The 24158-nt window shown below is 31.4% G+C and overlaps 1 protein-coding gene across 1 annotated transcript in view; it reads left to right on the plus strand.

Annotated features, from left to right (window-relative positions):
- Positions 1-24158, plus strand: part of LOC145268371 (chromosome-associated kinesin KIF4A-like) — a 123580-nt gene that overhangs the window by 24366 nt on the left and 75056 nt on the right. Inside the window, exons 3-7 of the mRNA XM_080123922.1 lie at positions 14581-14768; positions 17806-17889; positions 17989-18155; positions 20256-20350; positions 22599-22709. Of these exons, the coding sequence (XP_079980048.1) occupies positions 14581-14768; positions 17806-17889; positions 17989-18155; positions 20256-20350; positions 22599-22709 (645 nt within the window). The remainder of the gene's footprint in view (positions 1-14580; positions 14769-17805; positions 17890-17988; positions 18156-20255; positions 20351-22598; positions 22710-24158) is intronic.

Consider the following 24158-nt stretch of genomic DNA (forward strand, 5'->3'; position numbering starts at 1 on the left):
ATATACCCTATTTCAAAATTAGTTTGGCTAAACTTATTCTTCACGTTAGAAACAACGTGTAAAAGTAATGAAAAAGTAAGAAAAAACAATAGGTGTTAACTACTCTTTGTGAATTATGGAGGTCTGAAGAACTGCCGTCACAAATACAACTATCAATAGCCAAACAAAAAATCGTTTTTGAAATTCCTTTACTTGTAACTTTTCGCTATACCTACCTTTTGGTATAAAACACAAAAACTTTCGATTAATGGTATTTCTCAAATATGGTCGTTAACTTTGGAAGGATTATTTTGTATCTACAGCGCCATGTCACGTGGTATATTGTTTTTTTTTCATTACGCACGTTCATTTATAAATTATTAAATTAAATATTTATCTTTTTTTATATTTAATTAGTATATATTTTCTTTCTCTTCCGCTATATTTTTTTTATTTAATTCATTAAATCTGTAAATTATGAGGACCAAAATAATGAATCGTGTTAATTTATTCTCTAATTTTTTTGTTTTTGTTCTGTTATATAAATTCTATTTTATTTGTTTTTTCTCTGAAGGATAAATTCTATTTTCTTTGTTTTTTTTCCTGTATTCCAATTAAGTAAAATAAATTTTCTCTAAAATAAATTTTGCTAATTTTTCCGTTTAGTTGACTATATAATAATTTTATTTAAACCAAAACACGACGGTGTAGACATAAAATATCTCTTCCAAAGTTAGGGAACATATTTGGGAACTACCGACCGTAAGTATAAAACTACCTGGTATATTTCAAAACAATAATTCCCTAGGAATCGGAATCATACTTGGTATCGGAATCGTTAATCAATATTTTCCTGGAATCGGAATCGTATAAAAATTAGGAATCGTCCCAATACTACTATAAACCAAAAAGATTAGATTTTATTTAAATCAAAACTTTATCAAAATAACCCAAAAAATAAACGAGATATCGCAAGTTGAAATTAAGGGAAATTTAACTTTATTTACCAGTTTTCGCATCTTAAACTAGGCTAGTTTGGGATACCTAATATAAATTTAACACAAAATGATCACACCTTATTGATCAGATAATGTTTTCAGGGCATGTAACCAACTTTATTTGTTTTAAATCTTGGGAACGTTAATGTTTCAAATCAAACTTTAGTATAAAATATGTGATTGTTAAAAGTCATACTTTCCTACTAAGTTTGGATGGTAATATGAAAAAATAAAGCAATTACATGTAATTTTATGGTTCTGCTGATCAGACTTAGAAGTAGTGGTAAAAATTACGTAACTTCTTAAAAGTTAGAATGTACCGGAAATGGGATCATCTTACATTATATTTATATGCACAACTTAACCCCCATTCTAAATTCTAAATTAATGTTTTAGTCTGTTCACGCATAAACGCCTAAAAAAGTAGAATCTCATATGTTTGGAGTGTTTTAAATGTAAATAAGTTTTTTTTAGTTAACAAACTTCTAAATGTTTGCTCTTCTCTATATAAATAAAATGAACTCATTTTTTCCCCTGCAATTTTGACTTTAATAGGATTGAAAATCAAGACATTTCATGCAAATGTAACGTGCACGCACTGCAGCACATTGCCTTTGGTGTGTCACCTATCACCTATCCACTTACTCAATAAATTTAGATCCCTATATTTTTTTCTGCTGAGAGTCCACGGCCAAATTCGGTTACAATCAATGGAAGTGGTAAAATCTTTTCCCTCTATTACATTCATACTCCTCCTGCGCCTACTTATCACCAGTGGGGATACGTCCACAAGGGACACTATGAGGAAGCACCGGTTTGAGTTCGTAGTTGCTTTAAAAAAACGGATTGGCATTTTTTCGAATCCAATGTTTACTTATGCCATTTCTTCCTTTTCTTTTTTTTTATTTTTATTTATTTATATGGGGGGGGGGGGTTAACGAACCGAAGGGTTACTGATGCCGTCTTTTTCTTTTTTACTTTTTTTATCAGACATTCTTAGCCCACGTTCAATTTTACCTTGCTTAATTTAATAGCAGTCTATCACAACGCTCTCTTACTGAAATTCGTTCTCCTCCGCATTAAAAATGCAATTTACAGAGAAAATCGCATTTATTACATAAATAAACAAACAAACGAAACCAACTACCATTGGATTCCCAACTGTATTTATGTCACGTTCCTATCTTTTTCGACATAGCCATTATCAATTAACACTCCCAGCCAACATTCAGGTGACTACAGTTCAGTTCTCTTACAGAAATCCGTTCTTCGCCGCATTCTACAGTTTACACAGAAACAATCGCGTTTATTAAATACACAAAAACACGAAACGAACTAACATTGGATTCCAGATTTTACATCTAACTCTATCCGTCTGCAACTATTAATTGCGTATCTAACTGTATTTGTCACGTTCATTCCTTTATCAACCTAACCTCCTCGATTAACAATTCCCAGCCAACATTCAAGTAAATACAGTTTTATATGCAGCTGATTTCCAAGTATATGGACTTCTTCCTTTTCTTTGCTTTTTTCGTCCCCCGATTTACCGTGATTTCCATTCAAGCTTGGATCACACGACACCGGCAATCAATTTTTCAACCGATTACTCGCCTATTTATTCCTTTTATTATGTTTTTTTTTTTTATGTTATGCTTACTGTACTTTTTAAGGTGATATTGCAGGGGAGAGGTGACTTCTTCTTTTAATTATTTATTTTTACACATTGAATTTCTCGAAGTTTCATTAGCCCAATTAAAAAAAATACTATGTAAATTGAGGCAGACGACATTGGATTTGGAAGAAAGCCACTATGACAGCGATGCATACACACGGTTAATTAACAACAACAAATAAAAAAGCCAGTGTACTTACACCTAACATTAATATGGTTAAAAAAATCTATTCTTGCAGACAAAAAAATTACTTTTTTTTTTTTCTTTTTTTTATTACATTTTCACCCAAAACAAGGCACATTGCCACTTTGGTGTAGGGGGCTACTATCAGGGGCAGCAACTGCTGGGGCACTATGTTGGGATTTTGGCAGCAAGATGTTGGTTCAGGTTACACTTGAACTTCTGCATGTCAGTACAGTTAGGGAAGCAGGGACCTGGAATGGAATTCCAGAGTCTGGCGGTTCTGGGGAATAAACTACTCGAGTAGAAAGATCTTTTACACCTAGGGATCTCTACTGTGTGGGGGTGGGATTTAGGTGGCTGTCGGGTTTGTCAAAGGTGTCTACGTCGTGGGGGCACAAGTGTCTGCAGTTTGTCAGAGCATTCACCATTTAATTACTTGTAGAACAGGCAGAGGGATGCAACGTTTCGTCGATGGGACAGAGGCTGAAGCTTAGATGACAGTTCAGGGCCTATCAGATTGGCGGCTCTCTTTTGAACCTTGTCTAGGAGCGAGAGACTAGCAGCAGATGCACCACCCCAAATGTGACAACAATACTCCATACATGGGCAAATGGTGGCCTTATAGAGATACAGGATACTTTCAGGTGTCAGTATTTTTGTAGCACGGTAGAGAGAGCCTACCTTCTTTGCAGCGGCCCTGGCAATGTTTTCAATATAATTGTTCCAACTCCTGTTTCCTGTGAACGTTAGACCAAGCAGTTTGAAAGATGTACTCTCAGACAGGGAGTCACTGGCCATTGCTATTGGTGGCAGAGAAGGTTTCTTGTAATTATTGAAGGAAACCAGTTTAGTCTTGGCAGCATTGAATGTGACCATCCATTTATGTCCCCATTCCACTACAGATTGGAGATCATCCTCTAGTGTTTTTTGCCATTTCTTTAGTTATGTGTTCATTTGTTTTCCTGTCATGCCTGTTATAGAGTGTAGTGTCATCAGCATATATACCCATCTTAGAGGCAGTTTTGTCGGGAAGGTCATTAATAAATATTAGGAGCAATAGAGGCCCAAGGATAGACCCCTGAAGCACTCCCGCATTTATATCACACTGTTTACATGTACGACCGTCGAAGACAACCTGGATTTTTCTCTTATCTAAGAAGGATTTAATTATGTTAAGTATTCTACCAGTGATACCGTATGATCTAATTTTCCTGAGGAGACCCTCATGCCATACCCTATCAAAAGCCTTAGATATATCTAGAGCGACCGCTCTGCCCACTTTATATGGATAAATCTTTTGCATAAACAAAACAAAAGACAAATAGTAAATACATTAAATACTAACATAAAATAAACATATTTTCATTTCAGACGCTATCTTTCTTTCTGTTTGTCTTTTTTTTTCTTTTTTCCTCTTTTTCCTTTTTTTTTCTCTTTTTCCTTTTTTTTTCTTTTTCCTTTTTTTCTCTTTTTCCTTTTTTTTTCTCTTTTTCCTTTTTTTTTCTTTTTCCTTTTTTTCTCTTTTTCCTTTTTTTTCTCTATTTCCTTTTTTTTCTCTATTTCCTTTTTTTTCTCTATTTCCTTTTTTTTCTCTATTTCCTTTTTTTCTCTATTTCCTTTTTTTTCTCTATTTCCTTTTTTTCTTTTTCCTTTTTTTCTCTTTTTCCTTTTTTTTCTCTTTTTTCTCTTTTTTTCCTTTTCTTTTTTTCCCTTTTCTCTTTTTTTTTTTTCTCTTTTCTTTTTCTGCTTTTTCTCTTTTTCCTTTTTTTTCTTTTTTTTTCTCTTTTTCCTTTTTTTTTCTTTTTCTTTCTCTTTTTCCTTTTTTTCTTTTTCCTTTTTTCTCTTTTTCCTTTTTCTCTTTTTCCTTTTTTCTCTTTTTCCTTTTTTCTCTTTTTCCTTTTTTCTCTTTTTCCTTTTTCTCTTTTTCCTTTCTCTTTTTCCTTTTTTCTCTTTTTCCTTTTCTCTTTTTCCTTTTCTCTTTTTCCTTTTTTCTCTTTTTCCTTTTTTCTGTTTTTCCTTTTTTCTCTTTTTCCTTTTTTCTGTTTTTCCTTTTTTCTGTTTTTCCTTTTTTCTCTTTTTCCTTTTTCTCTTTTTCCTTTTTCTCTTTTTCCTTTTTCTCTTTTTCCTTTTTCTCTTTTTCCTTTTTTTTCCTTTTTTTCCTTTTTTCTTTTTCCTTTTTTCTTTTTCCTTTTTTCTTTTTCCTTTTTTCTTTTTCCTTTTTTCTTTTTCCTTTTTTCTTTTTCCTTTTCTTTTTCCTTTTCTTTTTCCTTTTTTCTTTTTCCTTTTTTCTTTTTCCTTTTTTTCCTTTTTTTTCCCTTTTTTTCTTTTTCCCTTTTTTTCTTTTTCCTTTTTTTTCTTTTTCCTTTTTTTTCTTTTTCCTTTTTTTTCTTTTTCCTTTTTTTTCTTTTTCCTTTTTTTTCTTTTTGTTCTTTTTCTTTCTTTTTGTTCTTTTTCCTTTTTTTCTTTTTTGGCTAATTGCATTTTTTTTTTTAACTCCCCCTCTCCCCATCCCGGAAACAAACACCCGGGCAAAAATTTTTTATTATTCTTTTGTTTTGATTTACCCAAAACCACACACATCTTGAAACACCCGGGCAATGCCGGGTAACCCCGCTAGTTATATATATTATATACAAGTTTTGATAAACATGAGATTTTCATCTATATTTTTCACTTGTACCAAAACCAAACAAAATATAAGGAAACATGAAATATTTCAGAGTATTTGGTGATCAGACAAGACCATGTTCAAAGCTGCGCTATAAAAAAAATTCCAAGCATTTTAAATCTTTTGATATTAAAGTGTCAAGTTTCTAATAGGTACAATATGGCCATTTATCAAATTGGTGCAAAAAGCCTTTTAAAATGTGATATTCAATAAGCAAGTGAACTTTGGAATATTTACTTTGCTTACCATAAAAATTAATAGATAAAAACTAAGACATTAAAAAAAAACTACTTCAACATCAAAACTAGGCCAACAATAAGTGTTAGATTTATAGATTCTGATCCAGAAAATGACAATTTTTTTCCCCCCTTTGTCATACTTTGTTATTTGGCTAGTTTGTTTTCTTTTATGGCGTGTCAACTCTTTTTGGATTGTTTAATGTCAAATCCAGCCACTGTGGTAAAAGCCTTTATACTTCAAGTTTTATATCTTCAATTATTTATTCATATTCAGGTTATTTTGTAGGGGAAAATTGTTGTTTTTGGTTTTGTAAAATATAATTGAGTTTTGCAAAGAAAAGGAAAAAGGACAATAACATCAATATTTGATGCATTTTGGATCAGAAACCTAATCCTTCAAACAGCTTGATTGGATAACATCAGCTTTTAATCTATTATATAAAGGACAGCAAGTGTTTTAGAAGATATATAATGCTCATATATTCTTTTTCGGCATTCTCTCAGATAGAACATGAAGGCTTTTTGTTATATTTGTTATATTTATTCTTTTGAGGATTAACAAGAACTGGGGGGTATTTCTAGTTTCTTTCTTTTTTTTTTTTTAACCAACTTTTCATATGAAATGCTAATTAAAATATACTTTGGTCTAGTGGAGTATCTGTTCTGTCAGAACTTTTTTCTTACAACTTGCCTAGATCTGTGCTCAACCTCCATTCTGTCTTCATTGGGATCTTCCGATCACTAAGCTGTCTCAGTTAAGATAAACACAAAATGTATTTCTTATTGTACTGTATAGCGATACTCTATGGTTGATTGGGATAACTTCCGAATATTTATATCAAATATACCTCTGCATTGCATGTTCAAAAATAATGTGTCCTCTATAGTATCTGACTTGCTGGAATATAGACTGCTACATACTAAGAAATTCCAGCAAAAACTTAATAGTCAGCTGGGATTCACTCCAGAATGTGCTGTTGCCATTACACAAAGAAACCAGTATTTCTATTGCCTTCAATAAAATAAATGTTATGAAACTAAAGTTACCTTTTAAGATTGCTAACAACTACTGTAAAAGAGTAATAAAGAATGCAAGAGATTCGTATGCTCAGTACATCAAGTCCAAAGTAGCTGAGCAGCAGCTTAGTTCCCACCAGTTTTGGCGAATAACAAACAGTCCTGAATAGAAGTGTCCTATTCCAATGATCATCAATCAATCTGAGGTAATTTCGTCAGTATCTGACAAAGCAAAACTCTTTGCTAAGAACTTTGCAGCAAATTCTATCCTTTTCAACCATGGCCGCCTACTTCCCGTATTTCCTGCTGTGACTGAAAACATGCTATGCAACATACAAATATCTGTGCATGATGTTGCCAAGTAATTTTAATGCATCTAAAACCAAACTTTCACTTGTTACTATTTAGAAAAGCATTTGGGCTTATCAAAGACCTAGATTCCAGTAAAGCAACTGTTCCGATAGCATTCCCATTATAGTGCTCAAAAAGCTTCAACCGGAACTAGTTCCCAGACTTACAAAGCTGTTTAAATGTTGCCTTAAGGAGAAATGCTTCCCAACACCCTGGAAAACTTCATCAGTGTGTATTTAGAAATTCCAGAGATTGGTCATCTCTCTCAGTAGAGACCATGCAGTCTCCTGTGCATCATGAGTAAGTTGTTGGAACCTGATAAATAGAGAAGTAGTCAATCACCCCAGCAGAAATAACCTACTCGCTGACAGGCAATTTGATTTCTGTTCTGCTAGATCTACAGCTGATGTGCTAACTGTGCACACAGGATTAGTGAATCTCTTGATAAAGGCTTTGTTTCTAGAGCAATAGCTGTTGACATATGTAGGCCTTTCACAAGATTTCCAGCTTCGGAATAGCTGGAAATGTCTTATCAATTATTAAATAGTTATTCTCTGATGGGTTTATAAGAGTAGTCATTGATGGGCAGAAATCAGAAACACATTGTATCAACGCCGGCGTCTCTCAGGATTACATCCTGGGCCTAACTTTCTTGATTTCAATGATCTCCTATATCGCATTCTTAGGTCATTCATAGACATTTAATGAAAATGACACCACAATCTATGGCAACACTTCAAATGTCAGCAATGGCCCAGATCTTTTTGATTATATCTCTTCTGATCTTTAGCACATGGGGCAATGGAGAAAAAAGTAGCTAGTTAATTTTAATACATCTAAAACGAAACTTCCACTTGTTATTATTTAGAAAAGCATTCTTAACATGAGGAGGGCAAGGTGTGGATGTTTTGTTAACTATTTTAAATCTTCCCCTCGATCAAAGAATATTCATGTTTTTACCTTAGTTATAAAGGTTTGGTTGTTGCACCAGTCACTATAACATTTGGTAGATTGATTTATTATATTGTAAAAAGAAAAACAATATACAGACAAGAGCAATAATATTTTACTAATAGTAAATTTGTAGATTGACAATTTCAGATAAATCATCCTCCAAAAAATGAGATTCTACTTCGATTATGTTTGAACACCTTAAAAAAAACTTGTAAGTTTAACAAATAGCTGCAAGCTGCAACCAACAGATCCAACAATCCTGATGTATGATCTTTGTGAGCTCTATGCAGAAGTGCAACAGCAATGATGCCTTTATTATATACCTGTTGTTTATTTAGAACAATTTTTATTCCCAAATGGTCATCTCGCTAATCTGTAACCAATTTATTCATTTGCAACATGATTGAAAAAATGCCATTCAAATGAAATGTTTCTGTTAAGTTTTGAGACATTATGTTGAACAAAGATGGCGGCGTAGTTCAGATCAGTAATTGACAGTAACTAAAATGGCGGCCAAGAATCAAATGCGGTCTGTAGCATAGTTAACAGCAAACTGATTGAATCCAAAATTCAACAGTTTTGATAGTAATTTTGAAAGGTTTTCATTGGTTGTTTAGCACAGCCAGTGGTTATAAAAATGATTGGCGAATCCAGTCGTCTGATAACATTATTAGGAGTCAAAAACATTTTACACACACCCTTTTTTGATATAATGAAAAAATCCTTTCGGATTCAATTTTGGTTTGACTTGAAAAAAGGAAAGAAAAATAAATAAATATATAAATAAAAATAAACAAATAAATGAACAAATAAAAATAAACCAATAAAATAATTTTTTTTTTTTTTTTTTTTTTTTAGGGGAATTTGTCCCTATTCTCATTGGTCAAAAAGAATTAATATATTGGTATAATGTGTGCAAAAAAGAAGCCTTTTTTTTATATATATATACATATAAAAATAAACACTTTTCAAATATATATAAACATACAAATAGAATACTTTTCAAATACATATAAACATATGCACAAAAATTCACAAATATACATTTTTTTTTTTTTTTTTTTTTTTTAACAAATGTTTGCCAAAAAAAAAGATACAAAAAAGTTATTTGACAAAAAGGAAATTTACAAAGAAAAGGTTTTTACAAGTGATCTTTCTTTTTTTTTTTTTAACAAAAACTGGAAACATTATGTTAGGTATTAGTTGGTTAATTTGGTTAGTAAGGTAGAAATGGTTGCAGTTTAACATTGTGCTCGGGACAATTTACATTTTTTTGGTGTGATTTTGACTGATCATGCTTCTCTTTTTGGGTTTCTTAGATTATTTCTCCCCATCGGGCTGATTGGACCTGCTAAATCACAATGCATAAGTGAGAGAATTTTCGTAGCTTTTTTGTCTGGCGTTCGACTTATATATTTTGTCATTTTCCCCTGTACACACACATCACAATTTGGGAGATCGTCTGAAGGTATTAATTTCATGCCTTCGACTACATTTGGTGATTTTTTTTTTTTTTTTTTTTTTTAATATCAGCTGTATTGCAGTGTCCTAGAATTTTATGCCAGGTTTCCAAGTCATGACAGGCAGTTTTTGAGGGAACCATACTTTTTAAATAATATAGTTGGCCATTTTCTTTAATATCAAATACAGTTCCATTGGGGTATGTCAATTTTGACTTGTTTTGGCCAAACTGTATATTTGCACCTTGTTTAATTGCAGCTTGCACGGAAAATATGTCTTGCTTAAATGTAGGTATGAACAGAGCATTTTTTTTAGAATACACTTACAGATTTCGCCTTTATTATTTTTTAGGGATATTTTAGCATCGCCTCTTTTCAAGACTATATCATTTATTTGACTACCGTCGGTAAGTTCGACAAAATGACTTCGTGGATTAAAGTTTGAATCAAAAATAATAAAATCAGATTCCTTGGTGATAACATGTGCTGTAGCACCACAGTCTACAAGTAGATTTTTACCGTTTGTGGTATTGTCAAAGTTACATGTGAATAGAAATATATATTCTTCCTCCAAGTTCTCAGCGTTTTTTACGGAGTCTATTTTAGAGCGTTTATATCGACATTGGAAACTTTTGTGGTTGAATCGTCCACAATTATAGCAGATAATTTTCTTTTTCTTGGGAAAATTACTTTTGGGGAACACGTTGCGATGAGGTGTGTAATTTGGTGGTGTCTGCTTTCGAGAAGCATTTTTGAACTTCATAATATTGCTGGAGTTATTATTGTCCACGAGCATACGATTAGTCTCTTCGTAACTGCGCAATGCCACTTTAAATTCGCTGAAATTTATGGGTTTGTCTTTCTGAGTTGTAAATGGTTTAAAATCGGCTGGAAGTCCCTTGAGGGTCATTGATATCAACAAGATATCGCTTATTATTTGACCTGAGAGTTTTAAGGCATCGGCGGTTGTTTCTGCCCTTATAACGTAGTCGGTAATAGTTTCATCCTCGTTACGTTTCAGAGACGTTAGTTCTGTATATAGTGAGATAATTTTCGGTTTCCCTTTCGATAAATAATGTTCTCTTAATATGTTCAATGCTTTCCGTCCATCATCCAATGCATCTCTTATAATCAGAGACGGACTTATATCGTCTAAGTATTGAATCAGTTCTGAAAAAACAGTTGCATTCTTTTCGAGGTCGTTAGGATTCTCTGTTGGAGATTGTATCACTTTGTGTAGTTTTCGAATCCTTAGATATCTCAGAAATTTTACCTGCTACAATTCGAATTTAGATTCCGATTCGTCAAAGAAAAGACGATGGCTGGACGAATAACCTGTTAAGTTTTGAGACATTATGTTGAACAAAGATGGCGGCGTAGTTCAGATCAGTAATTGGCAGTAACCAAGATGGTGGCCAAGAATCAAATGCGGTTCGTGGCGTAGTTAATGGTGAACTGATTGAATCCAAAATTCAACAATTTTTATAGTAATTTTGAAAGGTTTTCATTGGTTGTTTAGCACAGCTAGTGGTTATAAAAATGATTGGCGCATCCATTCGTCTCATACCCGATTAGGAGTCAAAAACATTTTACAGTTTCACTACCAATTTTGATTATCAATTCAGAGTATTTGAGATGAAAGATTTATCTAAATTTAGTTACAAAGATCTATTGAATGATATTTGCTACACGAGCAATAGAAGAAACTTGAAATGGAGTGACCAACAGAAGATATAGTTTGGAAGAATCAGCTTACTTTGCAGACATGTATATAATCAAGTTCATCAGTTGTTTTAACTTGTGGGCTAATCCATTCTAATCTCCATATAATGACGTGTAATCAGGAGAGAATATGCACTGTTTTGTGGCCTACCCCTCAACGCCTCCTTTGCATATTGATACCCCCCCCCCCCCGATCCCTCATCACTGATGCGAGGCCCCATTATCTGAATTGGACCAAGTAGGGAATATGTACTCCGACCGACTTCACTGTGAGAAAGAAAAAAGGAGAACTTTCCTTCGACACCAGCTGGACCTTCACCTTCGCAGTATGCACACATTGGCTCTGTAAACAAATATTGCTACAAGAAAACTTTGTATTGATATATATATATTCTTAATAATAAAAACCAGTTATATTATTATACTGTGACAAAACTTTTTAAACCAAACTTTATATTGCTTCCTTATTAAAACAAGTTATATTACTTGCAGCCAAGATTGATTTTTCTCTAGACTGCATTTATATATATACATGACTTTTTATAAAGTATTTTGTGGGGAGCACGATTTTCCTTATATTAAAAACCAACGTAAGAATTGAGAATTTAGGCTGCTGATCTCTTCTGTCAGCAGTCAGTTAAGGAGAAACAAATGAGATTTTAAAATTACATTGTTTTATACTTGTATTTTTGATAAAGATGAAGTGTAGTATCACAACATACAAATCTTTCTATATTATTTTCTATAAAAAACAACTTTGCTATTTGGTAACTTCTCCACAAGGGCAAAAAACTAAAAGTTATAAAACATTTCTAAATAAAATCATGAATTTTATTAATATTATTGATTATTAAGATGCTGATATTTTCTGTCAGTGGTCAATAATGAAGAAATCCTTCTAAACCAGGGCAATTTTATTAAAATGACATAATCTCTATATAAATAAAATGAACTCATTTTTTTCCGTCTGATTTTGACATTAATAGGATTAAAAATCGATATTTCATGCAAATATAATATGCACAAACGGCAGAACAATATCTGAGGTGTGTTATAGGCTTATTATTTCTCAAATTCCTCGATAATCTTAGATTTCTATACTTTTTCTGCTGAGAAGTCACGGCCAAAATCGGTTAAGATCAATGGAAGTGGTAAAATATTTTCTCTCTAATAAATTCCTCCTCCCCCTGCCACCACTTAACACCGTTTGGGGATCGTTCACAAGGAACAGTTGAGAAGAGAACACCGGTTTGGCTTCGTAGTTCTTTCATGTGAAGTTATTTAAAATCACTAAACTAAGCTGCAGTGCTCTGTGGCGTAGTGGTTAGCGTGCTGGACAATTCACATTATATTTTCACGTTCGCGCCGACCTACCGTAGTCGTTTTTTTTTTTTTTTTTTTTTTTTTTTTTTCCTTCTTAAACAACTGAAATGGACTTTTCTTGGTGGCCGAACTGTTAACGTTGCAGATGTTTTTTTTTTTGTTTTTTTTTTCACACTTTATTTTCCTACTTTTACTCATGACTCCGGGTTTGATCCTTCCTACTTACCTACCATAACATTTTTTAAACCCCCCCCCCCCCCGGTCCCGGAAACAAACACTCGGGCAACGCCGGGTACCCCCGCTAGTCAATAATAAAATACATAATTTTATTTAGAAATGTTTTTATAACATCTATTTTTTTATTAAAAAAAAAAAAAAAAAAAAAAAAAAATTGCTATTTGCTTGTCTCCCCACAAGGGCAAAGTTAAATACAAGGTAAGCAAGGAGCAAAACATTTAAACAGATATCACACACCCGAAAATTGATTTAATAAATAGTTTATGGCGATTTCACTCAGTGTTCTAAATTCTAAATTTTTATGTCGTTTTTAATGTAGGGAAAAATCCTCTTCCCCACAAAATGTTTTATAAAAAAGTTATTTAAATATATAAACGCATTCTACAAAAAAAAAAAAAAAAAAGATATGATTTTAGAATCTTAAGTAAAACAATCCTTGATGTGTTTGCGGTATTGTGGTGAATGATAACCCTAGCTAGGACTATCATAGACCAACAAAAGGTACAGTGATGAGGATGACGATAGACACCCCTTCCCAATTTTCGGGTCCTGTGTGCCTAATTTTTTTGTTTTTCTATTGTGGTTTTGTACATTTCAGGAAAATAAAAAAAATATATCATTCGATTTTGACCATGAGTAAATAATATAATATAATAATTAAAAATAGCAACCCAAAGCTTGTTTTAAAAAGTTTTATTGCAGCGACACAATAATATAACTCGTTTTTATTATTATTAAAAAAATATATCAATACAAAATTTGGTTTAAAAAAGTTTTCTTATCGCAATATTTGTTTACAGAGCCAATATGTGCGAACTGCGAAGGTGAAGGTCAAACCAGTGTTGGGGAAAAGATGTCCTTTTTTTTCTTTCTTCGCAGTGAAGTCGGTCAGAGTGTATATTCCGTACTTGGTTCTCTGAATTGAATTTAACTGAACTGCTCAATACACTCAAAACTGAATGCTTAATGACTTTCGCACTTCCCACCTCAATCAATGATTCAGCGTCTCACGGTTTTTTTTTTACACTTGCTGAGTTAAAACCTGCTCATATTGAAATGAAAGAGGAAAATAAGGAACTAAATAAATTAAATAAATGAAATACGTAAGTAAATAAATACAATAAAAATATGAATAGCTCAATAAAAAAAATTAAAAATGTAATAAATGAAAAACTAAATTATTTTAGTAGCATAGGTCTCTCATTTTTTCCTTGACTGGTATTTTTGTTTCCTTTTTCAATGCAATACAAATACTGTATATAACATGATCACATTCTTCCAACCATTGATCATATTTACCAGTGGAAATTTGATTCTAGGTTGTTTTATCTCGCCCACTGGCCCAATTGCAGTATATAAAGCTTTATCTGTGATCTAAATTAGATGGTATAGTAAAATAAAAGCACACATAAATTTCCCAACAACTGGCATATATGGACAGTAAAACTTCATAAGTCAAGAACCTTTTAAACTTTATTTTACAGTGATATGAGTTCTCTGCTTTTTAGTGAAATTTTACTTTTTTTTTTTTTTTTTAAACCCTAAATGAGCAGATTTCCAATTAAATTAGCAGAGCCTCCCATGTATGAGTTTTATTTTATTTGGTTGAAATCCGTGTTTTTTTTTTGGTTTTTTTTTTGTATAAATAGGATATAGATGATTTCTTCCAAATTGGTAGTCTTATCTTTTTTTTTTTCTAGAAAAAAAAATTTATATATGTATGCAAAGTGTATGAATTATTTGTAAATTTTGAAATTCTGGTTTTAATTTCAGGATATAATGCAACAGTCTTTGCCTATGGTCAAACAGGAAGTGGGAAAACCTATACAATGGGTGGCGCTTGTGATGGTACAGACATTAACGAATCAGTTGGTATTATGCCAAGGGTACTGGCTGAAATCTTTAATCGTTTTTCTGATAAGGATACACATGAATTTATTGCTACTGTTTCATATCTGGAAGTAAGTAATGTATTAAAAACTTCAATCTTTTTTAAAAAATCTGACCATTCTATGTTCAATGTGACTGCTTGTTTGTTTAATGAATTAAACTTTTGCAAAGAACTTATAAAGATCGGATTTCAGGATTTTCTGGTCTGTGTAAAATCCTTCTTGGTTGGAGCTATTCATTAATCTGCAAGATTTTATTCCTGACACTGAAAGCAGTAAGTTTCAGTAGTTGCAGATGAAGTCGGGAAGGCTTTAGCCTAGAACAAATATTGCAGAAGCAACATTGCCACTTTCATTCAGTTAATTTGAAGTTCTACACTTGACAAGTCTTTTCTTGACACATGCTAAGGTGACCAGAGGACAAATGATCCTGATACTAACTCTTGGGATTTCCACCAGAATCTTGTTTACCTATTTGCAACTCTAATACTGTTTGGCGGCAATTCCAGACAACATAATTCTGACATTACCGCATTGCCACCAAGGGTTGAACTGGATAGTGGCAATATGGCTACTGTAGTGAGTGCACAGGGGGTGTTGAATGTGCGCTTTGTTTGCAGACAAATGTCTCTCATCTACACTGTTACATAAGTCTGGGCATTATGATGCATGTGCCCAGCATAACCACAATTTAGCATAACACAAAATATTGCAAGTACATACAAACAAAAATAGATCTTTCATTCAACTACTATATATTTAAAAATTCCCACTGTTTTAAAATACCTATTAAAAATACAAAAAAAAAAATATAATCTCTCACTTGAAACACTGTCAATATTTGAATAACATTTTAAAAATTTTGGAAATCAGATAATTTTCTTTTTTAATCTATTTTTTAAATAAATTTATTTACTTACAAATCTTGAATTTTTAACGCAATGTGTCTTAATAGACATTTTCCATACCAGACATATTCGTCTTAATGATAGGAATTCGTTCAGTTGTATTAACAGTGAAAGTCCAAATGCTGGCATGTTAGATTATGCTGGCTGCGCATGTTAAGATAATGCAAATATATAGTTCCACTCTTAAAATACTGTTGATATTTGAATAACATTTCAAAATTTTGGAAAGTCAAACAAAAACTACGATTTTAATATTTTATATTCAGGTTTTTTATAGTAAATAATAATAAAAAAAAATCATATGGTCTATTTAGTTTTCAAATATTTCTAAATGTTACTTTAATGATAGCTGTTGTACATTTAAATATTTGCTGTTGCAGTCAATAATTTCTGCTAAAGGTCAGATTCTGTTATGACATTTTGCTCATTGAAGAAAAGATAGATTTTTTAGGAATGTGTTTGACTTTTTTTTTTTTTTTTAATTTTACCATATACACTAAGACTTGAAACAATTCATGGAGAGTGTAGAGGAGTTAGGTGATTTTCATTTCATCAAATGATGACTTCTTGTTTAATTCCCCTACTCTCATATCCACAGTGTCTTTTCATTTTGAAACGGATTGAAGTTGTTTAGGAGAAAAAGAAAAAAAAGACGCGTGCAGGTCAGGAAATTCATTTCAATGTCAGCTTTGTTTACTATTGGCAACTCCTATTCCTCAGTTTTAGTTTTTCTTTTCAATTGAATGTGTTATGAATTTTAACTAAACTTTTTTAATATTGGATAACGATTGTATTGTATCTTCTCATGGTTTACCTCTCTTTCTGCATTCTCTCACCATTCTTTCTAAACATACCTGGTTTCTTTGGTTGATCTTGAGGGAGGGGGTAGGCATCATTCAAAAAAGTTTTAAAAATTAGTTGTTTTTTAAAAGAAAACCAAGCAAAACACAGTTTTACACTCAAAATTGATGAAATGTCAAGAATGAGTGTTGAACTCTCTAACAAGTGTAATTGTGTTGAGGGTTTCAGGCATATGAATTTGCTTTTTCTTTTTTTCAATTATTTATTTAATTAAAAAGATTACTGTTTAAATCACTATAAACTCCCATTAGTGTGAGTTAGCTGCATTTTGGTTACCCTGCCCCTGTCTTTTTTTTTTTTTTTTTTTTTTTATATAAGAAAAGAAATTTACTTATTTCTTGTCACTATTTCACTATATTTTATAAAAAGTAATGCACTGGATAAAAGCACATATGAATTACTTATTCAGAAAGATTATTTTTTCTTTCTAACCATGCATAAATTTTACAAATTGGTGCAGAAATAAGTGAAAACTTGTCAGTTGCAGCACACAGTAGATAATGAAAGATGGTCAGTTGATGTAAAGTAGTAAGAAATTATTGATATTAAGTTGATTTCAAATGAACATGCTGTAAGTAGTTGATTGAATGTAAATAAATTTTAGTGAGATATAAAAAAAAAATAAGTGATTTTTTTTCTTTTAGAAATAGGTATCGAAATTTGCAGACACTATGTAGTTGTGACATAAACAGTTCTGACTACGAATGGAAAAAAACGAATCAAATTCCAGGACACAATATGAACCAAACGTAATCTTTATAAATCAAAACTTAGTTTAGAGTTGGAGAGAAATTAAAAAAAAAAGAACAGCTTAGTTTGTATTATCTACATAGTTCAGTACAGTTTGTTAGGGTTGGAAGTGGAATTGATGATGTAAGTACTAAGATTTTCTTGAATACTCATTCCTTAAATGTACCAGAATTTTTTTCTTCAATTCGAAAAATGTTAGATCTCTCCATAATTCATGACTTAACAGGTACTCCAGTACATAATAAACAAATGTTGGAATTCTAATTATAAATGGTGTTGGCCTGCGAGATCGTGATTAGTATCTTATATACGTGTATACTTAATTCTGTTTTGTTAGTCATTTATGGTAAATATCAATCCATGTTTTTAATAGTGTATTTTCAATGATTTTAGTATTGATCTTGCTGATATTTTATTTCTGATTAATCATATTTAGCAGAAAGGTAACAGTTTTTCACTCTCACAGACATAACTACTCCCACTGACTGATTAAGAAAAAAGCAGATTATTATTTAATAAGAGACAGTTTTTGTATGCATCAGTCGCACGTTTTATTTGTTAAATCTTTTTTCTTTTTTTTCTTTTCAAAGATATATAATGAAGAAGTACGTGATTTGCTTAGCTCAAATAGAAAAGACCCGCTTCATGTTCGAGAAGATTCTACAGGAATTAAGGTATTTGGATTTAATTTTCTCATTTACTGGAATGGAATAACTCTCATCCATATACTTTATTAATAAAAATTTTTAAAAATATATTTTCTTTCTCATCAGATTCCAGGATTGACCTCACTGTCTGTTAAAAACTATGAATCTACGATGAAATGTCTTGAAAATGGGATCCTGGCGAGGTCAGTTGCATCAACAGCCATGAATTCGGTATCGAGCAGATCTCATGCCATTTTTAGCTTCCATGTTGAAATTACAAATAAGTCTGATCAGTAAGTATCTTTATTATTATTATTATTTTCATTTCTTTGTAATTATCAACAGGTTTTACTTAAATATTTTATATTTCCATCGACAGATGTATATCATATGCCCCTCTGTGTGGAAAGCATCGAATGCTTATTAACATGTCTTTTGGTTTCAATTAGCAATTTATGAAAAATCATTGAACTTTTAAGTTTTAGATCCTCTACTATATAATAAAGTGTGCTTATATATTACGCACCTAATAATATTTAATACTTATATAATATGTGTGCTTATATATTACGCACCTAATAATATTTAATACTTATATAATATGTGTGCTTATATATTACGCACCTAATAATATTTAATACTTATATAATATGTGTGCTTATATATTACGCACCTAATAATATTTAATACTTATATAATATGTGTGCTTATATATTACGCACCTAATAATATTTAATACTTATATAATATGTGTGCTTATATATTACGCACCTAATAATATTTAATACTTATATAATATGTGTGCTTATATATTACGCACCTAATAATATTTAAGACTTATATAATATGTGTGCTTATATATTACACACCTAATAATATTTAAGACTTATATAATATGTGTGCTTATATATTACGCACCTAATAATATTTAAGACTTATATAATATGTGTGCTTATATATTACACACCTAATAATATTTAAGACTTATATAATATGTGTGCTTATATATTACGCACCTAATAATATTTAAGAATAAAAATAGTAAATAAAAATGTCTCATAAAAAATAAGTGATCTATTCATTCATATATATATATATATATATATTATACTAGCATGCATACCCGGTGTTGCCTGGGTTGACATGAAGTTCCATTTGGAACGCACCTGCTATACTAATCATTTGCATCATAGGCAACATGGATACCAATCTCGTGAAAATCCGTCGCCTCTGTCAAAAGTTTTAGGCAAACATACATACATACATACAGGTGAGATTTATATACTGTAAATGGCAATTAAGTTACACAGAATTTTCTGCGTTTCATCAGACTTAACAAATCAGATTATAACAGAAAAAGTTACAGAGAATTTAATTTTAAATTGTTATTAAGATAAAGTTGATGGATTGTGTTCTGGAAGTGATTGCAAAAATAATTGAGCAGCAAATAAGAAACCAAACAAGTATAAATAAAATGCTATTTTGTTTTCTGCTATATTTATCCTGCGAAGAGAAATAATTGGATAAGAAGAACCTATATTTTGCTTTATAGACCTCTGGAGAAAAGTTTTTGACAGAATGCCAAGAGACAGATTGTTCGCAAGAGATGTTCTATGTTGATGATTAAGTACTTGCCTGTAAAACAATGGGTAGTCTACATGTTAAAGTTAAAAATTTGGAGGAAAGATATGAAAAGTAAGTTTGAGAATAAATGTTACCAAAACTACAGTGATGGTTGGTGGTTGTGGTATTGGAAATGTTTGCAAGAAGTGTAAGACAGAGATGGATGAGAACTGAGATGTGTAGAAAATACAAAGTTCTTGAGGTTGTCGAAAAATTTTACATTGTGATACCATTAGAATACAGTCCTGGATATGACCTTAAACTATATCCGATGGTGAGGGCCCCAGCTTGCAGGTCTTAGGGAGTGTGGAGCCACCCTTTAATTGCCATTGCTCCCAGGTCCACTCTGACCCGAAGTGGTAGCACCTGTTAGGGTCCCAACTATGGGTTAAATAGAATACAACTTAAAAAACAAATATACTATATTAAAAAACCGTTCTTCAAAATCACCAGATTCGGCATTAAATAACCTGAAGAGGGTTGATATGCCGTAAAACAAAACAACCAACCATTAAAATACAGGAAGAAGCAAGTGCTAATTGCAAAATTTGATGTTGCTTCTTTTTTATCTTTGTATCACTAATCTGAATTGTTTACTTCATAAAAACTTATAAGGCTGGTATTTGATCTTAATATTTTGTTTTTATTCCATGTAAAACATATATTTGATCAAAATGAAACATATTCATTTAAAATATTTGAACTTTTCTAAATCACTCGTTTTGATTTAGCCATGTCTAATGTAAACTTTTGTTTTTCTCTCAATCTAGCAATGAATGCTTTAAGTCCAAACTGCATCTTGTTGATTTGGCCGGGTCAGAGCGAATTAAGAAGACTCAAGCAGAAGGCAATAGGATGAAAGAAGGTATATAGTATGGATACAATTAATTCCCCAAATAGAGCAGTTTTGCATCACTTGTATAACCCCTCATAAAGATTAATATCAACATATAATAACTCTATTTAACTCTGTCTAGAATCCTTATTCCAATTTTTGTTCAAAATTGCATTACATGATTTTGATTTTAGAAAATGTCTAAAAATTAAAGGCTTAAGGAGTGTTAAGGAGTTCACGAAATCTTGCATAATTATTGTCCAATGATTATAGATAAAATTTAATACAAATCTGCAATTTTTGAATTTTGAAATAAGGAAGTTGTTTCTGCATTATGCTCCTTAAAAAAATTTAAAATACTTAAAAAAAAAAAAAAAAAAAAATCGAAATTTGTGGAATATTTATTAATTGATGTCTAATATCTATTAAAATTTATAAAGATTCATAGGTATCTGATTTTTCACAAAGGACTTTCAACTCTTTTCCCTCCATTGTATAAAACTAAATTAAACTAAATATAGCCCACATTATGACATTGTCAGTGTAGCAGCTGTGTTTCAAAATTCATAATGATATGTTATAGAAATATATATGCTCTCTGCACTAAGATCAGGTATTTTAATTTACAACTTTCAGACTCATCTTGGTTTCACGACTTTTCGATCTTTGTACTCTCTGCTCTTCAAATATCTTTTATTGTTGTGACCTTTATTAACTAGAGTGAGATTGCTTTCATTACAGATAGTTACTGATTATGAGGAAAGTCATCTGAAGAAGGCTAAGTACAATGACCGAGACATTTTAAAAATGAGCATAGCAGTTTAAAAAATTGTTTAATTTGGAAATCATTTATAAAATATCTAACCTCAGCATGATACAAGATGCAAAAATGGAAATAACAATCTTTATTTACATTTTTTATTTATTTATTTATTTTTTTTTTTTTTTCAGAAAATTAAAATCAAATTATAAAAAAAAAATTTGATACTTGCGTGAATATGAGCTCAGAAAATCTAATTGTAACTGAATTCAAGATTTCAGTATTGCTGTTGTATTATAGTTGTAGCTATGGGTGCTTGATTCTGTTATACCGTAATATCTTTGTCATTCATAACTAGCCTGGGTGCCTGGCATTGCCCAGAGGTGGGTATTGAGCAAAAAAAAAAAAAAAAAAAATTGTAGTATGCAGGCTCTCAAACCTGCACCCTGAAGGAGGAAAATAATGTGAAAATAAAATGTGACGCCTTTGCCGTTGTGTCCATCGCCAAACCAGAAATGACAAAGGTTTAAATTAAGGCTAGTTAATCGAAAAAAGGGGATGACTTTCGAAAAAAAGCAGCCCCTTCCTTGTAGAAAAGTGCCCAGTTGAAGGTGAAGGAATTAACGTTTTTAGCCAATTTTTCGGTATTTGTTGTCTGAAGGGTTGAGCTTCAAAACAATACTGATTTCGTGAAAATCCGTTACCTTTGTCAAATTTTAGGCAGACATACGAACATGCATACATATATACATTGTAACAGACAGGTGAGATTTATATTATAACTAGCGAGGGTACCCGGCTATGCCCGGGTGTTTCGAGGTGTGGTTTTGGGTAAATCAAAACAAAAGAATAAGCGAAGACTTCTTGCTCGGGTGTTTGTGTGTGTGTGGGGGGGGGGGTTAAAAGTTTTGGTAGTTAAGTAGGAAGGATTAAACATTAAAGATTAGCCAGTTGTTCTGAGCATTCAGCGTAATGGGTATGGCTAAATTGCTGTAGAATCTTAAATCAAAATTATTTGAAAAGAATCCTTTTCTAGCTCAGCCATGCTTCCAGAATGAATAGAACCAGCTCCACTATTATTACTCAATAATTGGTTTGTAATTTAGGTTTGCATACAGCAGACAGTGATACAAGAGGATGAGGGACTATTACTAATTTTAAAATCCATATTATGATTTGTCCATTTCTTTTTCCTTTTTACTCACGAGTGTCATTCTTTATTGGATTGTCTTTTCTTCCTTGTGTGCCCTAGTTTATGCATGATTTTGTTTTTTAACCTGGAAAAACAAAAGGTCAAACCAAATGGAAAATAATCATTATATAAAAGTAGCTCTCATACCCCTAGTTCAATATGTAACACCCTTATGAGGAGGAAACATAATCCTCTTCAACTATTAATTTGTCTAATTATATTAGGTATGAATTGATATTAACTGTTGACATGATGATGACAATCTATATATCATAGATCTCTTAGAGATAAAGGGCTAATCCTTAATTTTTTTTATTTCTCTTAAGGTATTAATATCAACAAAGGACTTCTTTGCCTTGGGAATGTTATTAGTTCACTTGGAGAAGAGAGTAAACATATTCCTTACAGAGACTCAAAATTGACACGTTTACTCCAAGGTAAGGACATTCTTATCAAACTATTTTATCCTCTGTTATCTTGGTTTCATGAGCCTTCAATATGCAACTGTAATTTTATTTTATTTAATCCAATATTTTAAATGCTACCAGTTTACTTGCTTGTCTTATTACTTTTTTAAAATTTTATTTTGCTCTTTACCGTGCTTAGTGACCTATGATGTTTGAGTATGAGATCCTGGTGTCTGACCAGCCAATGACTATGGAAAAAAAGCTTATTGCTTTCAACAATTCACTTTGGCATTTTTAGACGGGAAAGACAGTCAGAGAGGCTCGGTTCAATCAATCAGTTGATTATGACAAGTTCATCCCATCGCCTCAAAAAAAAAGGAAAAAAAAAACAATAAAAAAACAATAAAAAAACAAAACAAACCTTGTATTTAAATAAAACTACAAATATAATTTTTATATGAATTGCTTTACCAAAAAAAATGAAATAATAAACTAAATATGAGTGTTAGAAAGCAGTGGTTCAGTTAATCGATTCTAGTGAAGAAAACTGTATACACTTAGGAGGCATCCCTGAACTTGGCTTGTAAGGCCTACAGAATAGGTGTTTTTGGATTCCCCTTGATATATACCTTTCCTGTAGCTCTGAAGTATCAAGGCAAATTGGTTTCAAATGATATCTCCCAGAAATTTGACTTCCAAGGTGGTTTAGGAACAAGAACGGTAAAATGGCAACAAAAATAAACATCTACCGAAAAGTCTACCTTATTATGAAAGCTGAAATTGTCAAAATACACCAGCATTTGTCATAATACAATCCATTAAAGATAGATTATTAAGTAAAATATTGCTATTCAACACACGATTGAAATATTAATTGAAGTAAAATAATTTTTTTTAATTGATCAAAGAGAAGACATTGTGTTAACATTTATTTGTATCAGCTATACGAGACTAACCTACATCGGCTTTGAGAAGATGAATCTGTGTAATCAGTGCAATCAAGGATTAACAATAAATCATTAATGAAATGAAAAAAGATTGCACAAATATATATCAAATATTACGAATAACAAATATAAAAACATCATTTGAAAATATAGCTTGTTCCTAAGTAATAGTTTCTTAAAACAGCTAATTTGTAACTTATTTTTTAATCTAGTGTTAACAAAATAACATTTGACAAGAAACAAATATCAATTAAACTGCATAGAAATGCTAATTGTTACCAAGCAAACAATTTGAAAAAAATCTCTTCAAAAGAATGGCTCAAATAATTTTAACCTAAAAGGAGGCAAAAAGATACAAAAGTTTAAAAATCAAAGTCGCTCTCACATTATGAATTTTCAAATTCCATACTTTAAGAATGTCTTCACAAAATAAAATATGAAAAAAAATAGTAAAAACTTATAATGGTTAAACGGTCCTTAAACACTAAAAAAATAAACTAATCTTTTATTTTGTCTTGCTTATATATTGTAG

The sequence above is a fragment of the Euprymna scolopes genome, chromosome 43 (assembly GCF_053919585.1).
Source record: "Euprymna scolopes isolate OS-2025 chromosome 43, ASM5391958v1, whole genome shotgun sequence".
Lineage (NCBI taxonomy): Eukaryota > Metazoa > Mollusca > Cephalopoda > Sepiida > Sepiolidae > Euprymna > Euprymna scolopes.